Source organism: Mauremys mutica, chromosome 14, assembly GCF_020497125.1.
Source record: "Mauremys mutica isolate MM-2020 ecotype Southern chromosome 14, ASM2049712v1, whole genome shotgun sequence".
Classification (NCBI taxonomy): domain Eukaryota; kingdom Metazoa; phylum Chordata; order Testudines; family Geoemydidae; genus Mauremys; species Mauremys mutica.
In genome coordinates this window covers 13,116,241-13,130,255 of record NC_059085.1, presented here as the reverse complement: position 1 = coordinate 13,130,255, position 14,015 = coordinate 13,116,241, and the positions used below count along the sequence as shown (strand labels likewise).

Sequence of the window (14,015 nt, the reverse complement as noted above, 5' to 3'; positions counted from 1 at the left end):
GCAAGCGCATTGCCCACGCTCTGACTGAAACTTTTGAAGAGATTACCGAGGCCGATTACTGCAACGTGATAGACCACATCAATGCACTATTCTGCATCTAGGCATGCATGCATGCAGCCCTAACCCTCCCTCCTCTCCTGAAAAATTTCCATCCTGAAAATAAAAGCCGCTTACCAGGAACCCACTCCTCTGTTTGTCCTCCACCAAGTACCGGCTGCTGCGACTGGCTACCTTCCTCCTGGCTTGAGAAGAGCTCCTGGCTGCATGCCTCCAGGGACTCCAAGGTGTCTCCCCCACCCCAGTACCCTCACTCTCGCTTTCCTCCTCCTCCTCATCCTCCCCCTGCTCTGAAGTGTCCATGGTGGTCCTCAGAGTGGAGGTGGGGTCACCCCCAAGTATCGCGTCCAGCTCTTTGTAGAAACGGCAGGTCATGGGGGCAGCGCCGGAGCAGCGGTTTCCCTCGCGGGTTTTGCAGTAGGCACTCCGCAGCTCCTTCACTTTAACCCTGCACTGCAGCGCGTCCCGGTCATGGTCCCTTTCCAGCATGGCCCTTGATATCTGCCCATAGGTATCGTAATTCCTATGGCTGGAGTGCAGCTGGGACTGCACAGCTTCCTCCCCCCAAACACTGATGAGGTCCAGCAACTCACCATTGCTCCATGCTGGGACTCGTTTGGAGCATGGAGGCATGATCACCTGGAAAGATTCACTGATTGCACTCCACACCTGGCTGAGCAAACAGGAAGGGGATTTTCCAAATTCCTGGGGAATTTAAAGGGCGGGTCTGATGATTGGTCACCTGAGGCCAGGGCAGTAGAGGTCGAACTGATGAGCAGAGTGGCTAGAACAGGCATTCTGGGATACCTCCGAACACTTCTGGAGGCCAATAACAGTGCTTTTGGTGGCCACACTGGCCGGGCAGCGCTGCATCAGCAGCGCTATAGTCTTTATTCCTCTTGTCGAGGTGGAGTACAGCCAGCGCTGTAGCCAGGGAGATACAGCGCTGTATGTGCCTTGCAAGTGTGGACGGTGATTCAGTTGCAGCGCTGTAAAGCCACCACCAGCGCTGCAACTCTCCAGTGTAGCCAAGCCCCAAGTATATTACATCAACAGTATTATCAACCAAACTTGTAATCTCATTAAAAAAATATCAAGTTAGTTTGACAGGATCTATTTTCCATACACCCATGTTGATTAGCATTAATTACATTACCCTTCTTTAGTTCTTTATTACTTGAGTCCCGTATCAGCCACTCCATTACTTTGCCCAGGATCAATGTCAGGCTGACAGGCCTATAATTACACAGGTCATTGTCTTTACCCTTTTTAAAAATTAGCATCACATTAGCTTTCTTCCAGTTTTCTGGAACTTCCCCAGTCCTCCAAGATTTATTGTAAATCAGCATTAATGTTGAGTGTGGTCCCAGCCAGCTCCATATCCAAAGCAAGATGAATTTATTGTGGGAGATAGCTTGAGCAGGTAAAGGAGATGTGCCCCACATTAGGACAGCATTGCAAGGAATGTGACAAGTTGAACCATTTTAGCCATGTGTGCAAGAGCAGTGGAAGATCTCAGAAAGACTGCTGCAGACTTGCACAAGAGTGGGATTCCATGTCAGACAGTAGTGATGACATCATGACTCCCCTTGAGTGCAAGAGCATATCAAGTTAAAGCTGGACAGGAAAACAACAAGTGATAGTACCAACCTCCGTGCATGTGACAATGTTAATAGGGAAACCGCCCTGTGCAATTTCAGCAGGATAGCAATCTAATAATGTACAAAGAGAGCTTAATGCAGCCCATAAGAAAATATGATCTCTTAGTAACTAACCCAAAAAAATAACAGTCCCCCCAGGGAACATGGGCGTCTGACTAATTCCACAGATCAAGATATAATGTCCATTCCACTGTGCCCCAGGTGAGATGACAACAGATTGAGAGACAGGAATAGTTTTAAGCCAGTGGAGTTTTGTCTTGAAGCTAAACCCCCCCACATGCTAATGTGGGTTAGGCCTGGTCATTATTTGGATGGAGGACCTCCCGGGAAAACCCAGTAGTTGCAGAAAATGGACTTGGTGATTCAGCACATGGCCTTGTTCCTTGTGAACTGGTACTGGAGCAGCCTGGTGTTGGGGGTGCTGCTATCCTTTGGCTCAGATGTCAGTCATGGTCAAAGAGAGCAAATCATGGCAATTACAGATCCCATAGAACCATTCTTACACCCAGGGATGTTAATCCCAATGTCCTTGCTACAGTCCACATTCCACCTCCCTAAACTGGCAAAATGCCACTGGGACCTGCTGACTTGAACTCCCTAAGGGCTAGTCTACACTTACCTGCCGGGTCGACGCGGTGAGTTCGACTTCTCGGAGTTCGAACTATCGCGTCTAATCTAGACGCAATAGTTCGAACTCTCCGCGCGCTCCGGTCGACCCTGGAACTCCACCACTGCAAACGGCGGTGGCGGAGTCGACCTTGGAGCCGCGGACTTCGATCTCGCCGCGTCTGGACGGGTAAGTCAGTCGAACTAGGGTACTTCGAGTTCAGCTACGCTATTCCCGTAGCTGAACTTGCGTACCCTAGTTCGACCCCCGCCCTTAGTGTAGACCTGCCCTAAGAGTCCAGGAGGCATTGTGCCTACTGGATGCTTCTTCCCACCCTTGCATACCACAGGGAGGGTTGAGTCCTCATGGTATAAAGTATATAAGGTCAAGTTGGGGCGAAGTCTGCCCTGAGGGCTGGGAACAGGTTGAACAACTCTGGTGATATTGTTCTGTTCCTTTCCTGTGTGATGGGAACTTAATGGAAACCTGCCACTCCCTTTAAGTAGACAGGTCTGAGGAAGACAGCAAAGAAAAATCCAGTGTTAGATCAGTACAGGAGCTGATCAGGCACTTAGTGCCTACAGTCTATGCAACAACTATGACAAAATGGCTTATATTTATACTGGTCAATTACGTGGCATTAGGTAAGTCTTGGACTTAAACCTTCATTTGAAATTGAGCACAAAGCCTTAGAAACCGGACTGAGTAAAGGCCTGTCTGTCTCTTTTCATGCTTCTGTTATCATACATTTATGAAAACAGTCAGAGGGAAAGACATTTATGAAAACAGTCAGAGGGAAAGGCGTACATTTTGATATAGACAGGGGCATCCCTTCTCCAGAAGGGGACTATGTCAGCAGTGTCAGCCCAGTTCAAAACAGGTCTGGGATAATTTTTCTTGGATCTGGTTTGCATGTTTGTTCCTGCTGCGTTTGCTTAAATGGTTCAGTGAAATGAAACTTAGCTTGAAGTTGACACATTTTGTTACATTCTCTGCGTGAAACTGTTTAGTTTGGATCAATGTCAGAAGTAGAATAGCGGCCATTGTGGGAAGTGTTTTTTTATGGGTTGATGTTCGGTAGGGAGCCTTGACTTCCATCCTGTGGCTTGTTCTACTGAACATGGCTCAAACTCAAAACACAGCTACAAAGCACAGCCCCAGAAAGCTGTGGATATCCAAACAGAGCAAAGCATTTGCATCTAGTTTCAAAGAATGGATGAAAATTTCACATTAACCACTGGTGATTCATGAATGCAGACAAAACACAACCCTAGGTTGATTAGGAAGGAGATCAAGGGTTAGATTGTTCTGTTATTTACAATATTATTTTCTGTCAAGTTCTGACTGGAGCCTGTGATGGAGGATAGTCACTTCCATGAGCGTCACTTGTCAGCTGGATGCAAACCTGCACTCTTCTCTGCTCCCAGTTCCCCCTGTTGGCTGTTTCCCTTGCTGGGTGGGACTTCATTGGCTCAGCCCTCCAGCTAAGTCACCTGGTTAATAGGTGACTGGATGACCCCTTCTGGGGTAACAAAGTTCAACATATGGTTGGCCCTCAACAGGGTCTTTGGCCCCAATTCTGGGCCTGTTTAAACTCCAGCCCCTTTCTCAGGCTTTCAGCAGAGTCTTGTCCCCTTTTGGGACTTAGGTCACTTTCTCCATGGCCAGTCGGGGAACTCAGCCCACTCCAGGTCCCAACCCAGGGGCCCTATAACAGCAGCCATGTACTGCTTCCCTTAATAGTTGCTGCTGCTATTCTCCCTGGGCTGCTTCCCACTCAGTCCCGTCACTTCACCAGTTACCTTAGGGTTACAGTCCTTGGGTTCTCTCTGTCTAATCCCTGGTCGATCAGGGTCTCTCCCAGGTCTCCTTGCCTAGAGAGTTTCTCTGTTTTCCAGCCCTTCCTCACCCTTCTGGTTCCAGCCAGCAACTCATGTACTCAAGCGCTGCAGCTCCTTTTAACTGAGCCTGCTGCACTCTGAGTGGCCACTTCCCTGCAGACTTTCTCGGCAGGCCTGGAGGACCCACCTTCAATGCTCCTTTCTTGGGGTGGGGTGCAATAGGACCACCAGGCCTCCAGCAGGGCCCCTCAAAGGGCTTGGTACACCCCATCACACAGGCTAACTAATGACTAGCATTCTTCAGGAAATACAATGGCTGTTTTTCTTGTTTGATCCATTGTAGCCCCATATATAAGAAATATTAACTTAATACGTATGTACATAAATAAATAGGTAAAGTAGGGAGATAACTTTCCTTTGGAGAACAAGGCTAGGATGAAGATTTTGCAGGGTTAGGAATGATCGAAGTGTTGTAAATAATTATAATTATGCTTCTTTCAGGGGGTATTTTGCAAGTGCATCCATTTGATTGCCCACTTTGCTGGTAATACAGAATTCTCTAGGTCTGGGTTATTACCAGCTGAAGGCTGTTGGGTGCCTTATGTGAAATGAGTTGGTGATCTCAGTCTAGGATTTATTGCAGCAGTTAGTGGTGGCAAAGTGATTTGAAGATGGAAATGCCATATAAGTGCAAACTATGAATATAGGTTCCTCCTGGGGCAAGTGTCTTCGCCCCAAAACTCCCCATCACAGCTGGTGCGAGTTAGTACCCTTCTTCACAGACTAAGCAGAGAGGCCAAGCATGGAGTTGAGACTGTGGAGTGAATTATCCTCATACCCTCTCAGGAGTTGAGGGCCGAGTCCCACTGCAGGGGAGATGTGATGGTGTTTGCCCTACTGCTCCCTGTGCTGCATTGTACATTACCTGGCCTACGCACAGAGAGAGGGTGTCCGTTTTCAAGGGTCTCAAATCAGGACCATCAACAGCACTAAATTTACCCACAACTTCTAAAACAATAAGAGAAGAGCTAGTCCTAGAACTAGATGCATGCAGTCCATTTGAGAGCTCCAGGATGAGAGCCCAGCCACCCTCACCAGTAGCACTCAAGGCCCCTCTCGGTTTCTCTGGGAACAGGTCTGACAGCCAGCCAGGAGACCTGCAGTTATTGGGATGTGATGAACAACCTGAGTATTGCAGATGCTAATCCTCGCCTGATGAGCGTGCGCCCAGTGACTGACTGGAGAGAGCCCTCCATCGTCAGAATTGATGTCACCTTACACGCCACCCTGGACTTGGTGAGGGACTCTACCAGTGCATGGGTGAAAATTCTTGCATCTTCTTGTCTCAACTCAGGGACCTGCACTGACGCAGCTACACCGCTTGTTGGCCACTGATAAAGCACCAGTGCTATTCCCAAGTGCAGAAGTGGCCTTAATTTCTCTGTGCAACAGATCCTTCTTCCTTCTTTTCACCAGCCTGTAATCGGGTGTGAACACTCATAACTTTTTCTCTAACACCACTCAGCCACTCCCATTAGCTGCTGGTATCTCAACTTCCTTCCAGGTCTCACTAGCCTGTATCTAGCAGTCACTACCCATGCAGGAAATTTTCTGCATCTTTATTAAAGACACAAATAGATATGAACTCATTTTGTTTCTCTTCTTCTAGGATGAGAAGTTACAAATCCTTACGTCTCTAGTGAAATTCCAGATGGTGAGGATCATGTTCTTAACTTACTATGTCACTTTATCACACTCACTAAATGTGAATCTTCCCCTAACAATCCATTTTTTTTTCAGAGCTGGAAAAATCAGTTCCTCACTTGGGATCCCCAAAGCTTCTGTGGAATCTCTAAGATCTCCATCCCTGTGGACTCTGTATGGAAGCCTGACCTCTTTGTCTCTGAAATGTAAATTCTCAGTATTAAGTTGAGGAGAGGGGTCTCCTTTTTTTCAGTGTCAAAATTGGGGATGAGGCTATGAATGGCTGGTGAATAACGTGTGTGAGTAACATGCAGTAATTTATTGGGACTCTTGTCAGCTTTTGTATGAATGAAACTACACAAAAATAAACTGCATGGCATTGATCTTCTCAACCAGTATTACACACTGCAACTTACCACAGGGCATTATTTAACAGAACACAACAAATTAATCCTTTCCCCTCTTCCTTCAGTTGCTAGTTGCTATCATTTTAGGCTGCAAAATCGATTATTTGATATGAATCAAGGAAGGATCTAAACACCCATCATTATTACATATGCATGGACCAAAGGCTGTGTTAACAGTCTAGAAGCCCAATGATCTATTCCTTCCTACCTCTCTGTCTCCATTGGCAGTGCATTGGCAAAGACCTCTGCGTTCTTCAAGGAGCCAATGTTGATATTTCCAATGCATTTTTTTCCTTCTTTAGGACTGAAGATCCTCAATCCCCCACAGTTCCTTTCATGTCCCTCTCCAGTGATGGCACCATCAACCAATGGAAACCAATCAGGATAGTGAGCACTTGCAGCTTGGATATCTACAAGTTTCCATTTGACACCCAGAAGTGCAATCTGACCTTTGGTCCCTATGTGCATACAGGTACGTGGGTTGGTGCAGGATGGTGGGGGCTCCATTTAGCATTAATAATATGGGAAGGGCTGGTGAACAAAGTTGTCACCCTTGGAGACTATTTAGCAGAAATCTGACTGCCCATCGGGCACTTATAGATAGCTCCCTGGAGACGTTGTAGACAATTCCTAAAAGGGGTGAGGACTTCGTTCAGTCCTCTCCCAACCAACCCAGAGGATGCTCTTCTTGAAGACACAAAAATGCTTTGCCCAAACTGAAAATTAATGATGGGCTGACTCAATAGGCGTGGGGCATCCATTGACATACACATGCAGCCTGATAAAATGTTCTGCATGAGTCAGCTTTCAGCTAGCTCCTTAATTGCCACCTTCTCATTCTTCTGCTAATGGTTTAGGGCTAGATGGTGTCCAATCCTTGCATGAATGTGTGTGTGGGAAAATGTGCAATGGGCTCCTGTGTGAGTGCCAGGCACAACTGCATGCCACACTGAAGAAAGCATAGGGACTTCTCCTTCCTGGCACCCTCCAAGGGTGAAGGGCCCTCAAAGATGGAGAGGAGGAGCCATTCCCCTCCCTACCAACATGCAGACTCTGGGACCATCGTATTGTACTGTCCTAAGTGTTCCAACATCTCCTTCATGCTGGGGAACTCTGGGATCCCAACTGGAGCTCCCCCCAGCAGTGCTGCTCCTCCCTGTCCAGCACGGCCCTGTGACTCTGGCCCGATCTGCCCATTAATCTCGCAGTGCCATGCTGACTGTGAGAGAGCAGGATGGTGCCAATGCTCTAAGGCTATTTGAGGAGTGACTGCTGGGTGATCAAGCCCTCCACTCATTGACTGAACATGCCATCTTGGACACCTGCCCATCACGATCCCTGTGGAATATCCCTGCAGGAATGTGCAATGAGATTTTAACTCACACACCTAGGTGATCACGGACCACCTGCCTGTAACAGTTTTTGTCATTGGAAGAAGCCCTTCCAAATGCATCAAAGAGGAAATGAATCATATTCCCTGGGAATGGATTAACCCGTATCATTCTCCTTTCTAACTTAAAACAGTTCAGGACATAGTGGTGGTGCCAAAGTCCAACTCCTCTGCAGTTACACAAGCTTCCCAGGAGAATTATGCAAAAAGCGAATGGCTCCTTGGGAAAGTGGATGTTCTGAGCAATAACGTATCCACTGAGGAGAAAGAATGGAGTCAAGTCACATATCAGGTGGGACTGGAAACAATACACACCGCACCCCTACAGCTAGGGGATTTGATCCCAGATTATAATATATATTTAATAATCCAGTTAGCACAACTGTTGTCTATCCATCCCTAGTCTACTCAAAATCCATCCTACTCCTAAATCTAGCCTTTCCACTCGACTTTCTTCTTATAGAAGGAGGAGCTAGGGGAAATCTGTGTATCACAATCACTTTGGAACACAAAGCCGTGAAAAGGAAACTACACAGCTTTCCTTATATCATGTTGTATTTCCTTTCTTGGCTCGCTGATGTTAGAAAACATCTTATTGCAATAGATTTTTTTATAACTTGCTGGCTTGATGCAAGAATAGGACTGTTTGGCCTTAAAGTCCCACCACGATGATACACACAATTTTATAAATAAAGTTTTTTCAAACTTGTCACCCAAGAAATATTTTTGCCAAATCCCTTGTCCAACCTTGATCATCCTTCATCTTGACCAGGGGGTGGGCAAACTTTTTGGCCTGAGCGCCACATCGAGGAATAGAAATTGTATGGCGGGCCATGAATGCTCTCAAAATTGGGGTTCGGGTGCGGAAGGGGGTGCGGGCTCTGGTTGGGGGGTGTAGGCTCTGGGGTGGGGCTGAGGTGTTTGGGATGTAGGAGGGTGCTTTAGGCTGGGACCGAGGGGTTCGGAGGGCAGGAGGGGGATGAGGGCTGTGGCAGGGTTGCGGGAAGAGGAGCAGGTTCCATCTGGGGGTGTGGGCTCTGGGGTGGGGCTGGGGATGAGAGGTTTGGGGTGCAGGAGGGTGCTCCGTGCTGGGATCAAGGGGTTTGGAGAGTGGTAGGGGGATCAGGGCTGGGACAGAGGGTTGGAACATGGGGAGAAGCTCAGGGGTGCAGGCTCCGGGCGGTGCTTACCTCACGCAGCTCCCGGAAGCAGTGTCATGTCCCTTCTTCAGGTCCTACGCATGGAGCAGCCCCTGACCCTCGGAAAGGGGCCATGTTGTACTGGAGCGGGGCCGAGCCCCGTGATGTGGCCCCCGACCTGGCTCCCCAGAGGGAGCTTGCGGGCTGGCTTAAAATGGCTCGCAGGCTGTAGTTTGCCCACCCCCACCTTGACTGTTCCAGGCACCTAATCCCTGGCCTTCCACCTCTTGCCTCACCATCTCCAGTCTCTGCTTGAAGTTTCCAGCCTCTTTCACTTCTCCAGTCACAGCAATGATCATTGGTTCCCTTTAGTTGACTGCCTGTCTTTCACTGCATCAAGTTTGAGCCACTCACTCTTTCCTTCAAGGCCTCGTATTATTGTCTCCCTCTGGTTTAACCTACATCTCTGCTTTCGTTACGGTATAGTCTTCCTCTCTTTTTGTTTACTGCATCGCCTGCTTCTGCTCTCAGCTTTGGGCCTACTGTGTTGCTGTGCCTCACTCTGGGAATAACATTGCACCTCCTTTCGTCCCATGTCTCTTCTCCTTCAGACACTCCTTTATACTCACTTTGCCCAGGAATCCTTCCTAAACCGATGACCTCACATCATCTCCACAGCTTCTTGTGCTGAACTGTTCCTTTGTGGTTTGTTTTTGTCTATTAGATAATACATTCTCCAGGGCAGGAATCCTCCCTTATTCGCCTTCTAAAGCACAAGGTAAAAAAAGGTACATTTCTGGGGCTATATAAATAAATAACAACCACCAAGCGAGAGACCCAAGCAAAGTCCCATTCAGGTAGACTGTGTCCATCTTTCCGTTAGAATAGTGAGGTGGAACGTTTTAGTGCACTGCTCACAAGTGTTGCTCTTTAACAGATAACCATACGGAGGGTACCAATCCTATATGTCATCAATCTCATCGTCCCTGCCGGTTTCCTGGTGCTTGTGGATGTTGCCAGCATGTTCATACCGATGGAAGGAGGCGAGCGGCTGGGGTTTAAAATAACAGTTGTTCTAGGATTCTCTGTGCTCCTGCTGATATTGAACGATTTGCTTCCCAATTCAGAAGTCACGCCAATCTTGGGTAAGAGCTGCACAGTCTGTCATTACTATTGTGGTTTTTATACTGAAATAGCACCTAAAGCCGCCAACGGAGCTCAGGCCCCTATTAGACTATGCAACTGTACAAACACATTGTAAGAAACAGCCCCTGACCCCCAAGTTTACAATCTCAAGCCAGGCAAAGAGGGCGGGGGCACAGAGGCACAGAGCAGAGACATGACTTGCCCCAGGTCACACAGTAGCTTGGTGCCAAAGACAGGATTTGAATTCAGGGTTCTGGAATCCCAGTCCAGTGTCCTATCAACTGGCCCCCCCACAAAAGACTTCACGAAGTGCCCGAGGGATCTGGCAGTGCAGATCTAGTTTACCATTCAGATTTTTTGATGGCCACTATATAAAACTCTAAGATACACAGATACATTAGGTGGGATCCAAGAAGGGAGGTTGCAACACTGAGCGTCGCAGGGCCTAACCTTCAGGTGCCTAGCAAAATCACCGGAACAGCACTAAGGTCCACACAGGTGAGGCTCCTGATGCAGTGAATGGGGAGAGATAGGCACCTAAGAGTGCATTTCTCAAAAGCCAGCACACTAGATGTGGAGCCACGTAAGCCAGCCAATGGGAGATCATGCTGACAGGAGTGTGTGCTAAGCCCCACCCCTCTCTCAGAGATCAGCACCTTCCTGCAGCCCAGTTTTAGGTGCCTAGCTCTACGTAGCCATCCACACCCAGGAAGCAGCTTCCTGGAGCCAGACAGCTTAGGCACCTAAGGAGTTTCTTGCAGGAATGAGTTAGGCACCTGCCTTGTGCCATACAAAGTGGTCAGAGACAGAGGAGATGAGGCTGATGAACATTACAACTTTTAGCCCAGTGGTTATTGCATGCACTTGGGATGTGGGAGACCCAGGTTCCAATCCCCCCTCTTTGCCAAAGGTGGAGAAAGGATTTGAGCTATGGGATATTGTGAGGTGGGACGCCTGCCATCTCTCTGCTGCAGCTGTTCCACAGTGGCTAAATTATTAAATAATGACAGCATGATTGCAGCAGGGGCCTGGACCTGGGCTCTCCCATCTCCCAAGTGGTGCCTTACCTCTGGACTACAGAGTCATCCCTCCACACATTCTCTCTCTCTCTCTGGCCCACTGTGCATACATACATAAATAGTCACTGGGCTAGAAAGACAGAGAGTAAGTGACTCCATAGCTCAGTGATTAGAGCACTCTAAGAGGTGAGACCCCCCACTGTTCAGATCCTTTCTCCTCCTTAAAAAGGTGCGGGATTGAATCTGGGTTTTCCACATCCCAGGAGATAAAAGTTATAGGGTGGGCTGCTCCTCTTCTCCCCCTCCCCTTGGATTTTAAATAGAACCTGATCTGGTATGCACTCTCTGACCACACCTACTGGATCAGGCCCCACATGCATGTTAGGCAGAGGACCACCCGTCTTTAACTGGTTCATGGATCGCTCTGGGGCTTTGCTGGGAGATAGGCATCAGGATGCCTAGAGGGAGGCAGCAGTGCACAAGCTCAGAGGCAGAACCATAGGTGCTTAGGGAACTTTTATCCTGAAAACATAAGTGCCAAGTGGATTAGGCACCTACAGGCTTTGGTGGGAGTTTTGTGAATCACAACGGCGCCAATGCTGGGACTTTGGCAGTTAAGTGCCTTTGTGGATCTGGGCCATTGTGGGTAGGTGACATTCATGATCAAGGAGATGTGCTTTTTCTATTGCAATTATTTCCAGGTGTCTTCTGCGCCGTGTGCCTGGTGATCATGATAATCAGCATTGTCGATTCCATCTTTATCTCCTACATGCTGCATCTCTCAGCAGTGCGACCGGATGTGCCCCAGTGGCTGAAGATCTGGGTGCTGAAGCATTTGGCTTTCATACTTCGCATTAACACAGCAGAAGTTAGTGAAAGCAATGCTGCTGGAGTCAGGAACACAAACAAAGGTATCCACTGGTGTTAATCCAACAAGGCCAAGCTGGGCACCTAACTCCCTTAGGCTCCTTTGTGCAGCTCAGCCACTGACCAGGACCCTCCCCCTCCCAGGATGACTGTGGACTTCAGCTAGTTGTAGATAAGGTTTTTTTGAATGAGGGAAATGTGTGTTTCCTGCCATGGGCCGGGAGTGGGGGGGCTATTCGTTACTTTCCGTCATTACTAGGATCAATTCTCCCAACCCCTAGATGGCAGCAGAATCTAGCACATTAAATAACCAAAATTGGTTTTAGCAACAGTATGTTATTTTCACAAAGAACATGCCCAGAGATCCCATCTGGTGAGCTCTTGCTGATTTTGTATAGAAAAGAAACAGTGAGATCCAGGTAAGAAGTGACTTGCATGAAATGAGTGAACTCACCTCAGTAGGCAGGCTTTGAAATGGGAGGCTGATTTCATTCACCAGTAACCCACTGCATCAATGCAGGTGATTAATTGATTAGTTGATTTTGTTCATCAAAAACAACTGGTGGCTGTGTAGACTAATGGTTAGAGCACAGGCCTGGGCTGGGGGAGGGGTCCATTCCTTACTCTGCCACTGTCCTGCTGAGGGCAAGTCACTGAACCACTCTTCTTTGGAAGAATGAGGGGGGATTTGATAGCTGCTTTCAACTACCTGAAAGGGGGTTCCAAAGAGGATGGATCTAGACTGTTCTCAGTGGTACCTGGTGACAGAACAAGGAGTAATGGTCTCAAGTTGCAGTGGAGGAGGTTTAGGTTGGATATTAGGAAAAACTTTTTCACTAGGAAGGTGGTGAAGCACTGGAATGGGTTACCTAGGGAGGTGGTGGAATCTCCTTCCTTAGAGGTTTTTACGGTCAGGCTTGACAAAGCCCTGGCTGGGATGATTTAGTTGGTGTTGGTCCTGCTTTGAGCAGGGGGTTGGACTAGATGACCTCCTGAGGTCCCTTCCAACCCTGATATTCTATGATTCTAAGAGAATCAACATTTCTCAAACCATCTCTAATATATTGGAAATAATTGTCCCCCCCATCAATACCTTAACATACAAATTATTTTTCTGGTTGTGATTGTAGCTACTTCTGTGGTGGGAGAAGCAGCAGACATACAAACCAGGAGATGCTTACAAAAAGAACATGACAGTGCGGAAATTAAACTGTTGAAGAAGGTGCTCCTGGAGCTCTTAATGATCCGTCGTCACATGATCATGAGTAAGAGAGAAGAGGAGGCCAAATCAGAGTGGAATATGGTGGCGTTTGTCCTTGACAGATTCATCCTGATTTGCTACCTTCTAACAGTGTTCATTATTTTGATAACAGTTGTGGTAGTTTGGGCTTTCTAAGCTGTTTAACAGGCCATACTTGTAATTTGGGAAAGACGCTTCTTTTTCTGTGATGTGTCTACAAATCGAAAGTAGATAAGCAAATCTGAGATGAACTTTGTAAACAGAAGGGTGATAGCTCAATAGCTCTGATTACTGCCCGGAGCTTCCTGTGGGTCACTCTCACAGGTTTCCATTCCGGTTTCTAGAGGGTCTTACTATAACAGGCCATAACAACATCCTCTTGTCTGCTGTGCACCTGGGAAAACACAGCTCCTGTTCCAGTCTAGCTTGAGTTACTACCCAGCACAATTAAGTAACCTGGCAGAGGATATCCCAACACTGGCACAGCATTCAAAGCCAACTTCAGCTCTTGGAATGCCTAGCTCAGCCTGGCTCTCCACAAGAATGGTGACTTCTTCTCTGTTAGTCTATGTAATGGGGCAGCTATCCCAGCAAAGCTGGTGCATTATGTCATCCAAACAGCATGACACTGAACTCCCACAAGCCCTGTCCCTTGGTAAAGGTGGTCTTCACATGGGGTGACTTTCCCCCCTCACCTTGCCAGCACCCACTCTGTTGGGCCAGGGAAGAGAACCATTTGGATTCTGCTCACGTCTCCAGCATATTGTCAGTGTGGGGCATAAGATCTGAGTCCTTGTGAATCACCTCATTCAAATGTGGGTAATCGACACAGATCTGTGTTGTGCTGTCTTTCTTGCCCACCAGTGCCATGGGGGATAGTCAAGGACTTCTGGATGGTTCAAGTATCAGGGGGTAGCCATGTTAGCCTGTATCTACA

At 47.9% G+C, this 14,015-nt stretch overlaps 1 protein-coding gene across 1 annotated transcript; it reads left to right on the top strand.

Annotated features, from left to right (window-relative positions):
* The first annotated feature begins 5,342 nt into the window (after nt 1–5,342).
* Nucleotides 5,343–13,234, top strand: LOC123349525 (5-hydroxytryptamine receptor 3A-like). The gene is made up of 8 exons (XM_044987677.1): nt 5,343–5,462; nt 5,836–5,880; nt 5,967–6,076; nt 6,580–6,749; nt 7,802–7,959; nt 9,744–9,951; nt 11,673–11,882; nt 12,969–13,234. Exons 1-8 carry the CDS (start codon nt 5,343–5,345, stop codon nt 13,232–13,234), a joined length of 1,287 nt encoding a protein of 428 aa, XP_044843612.1.
* Nucleotides 13,235–14,015: the final 781 nt, after the last annotated feature.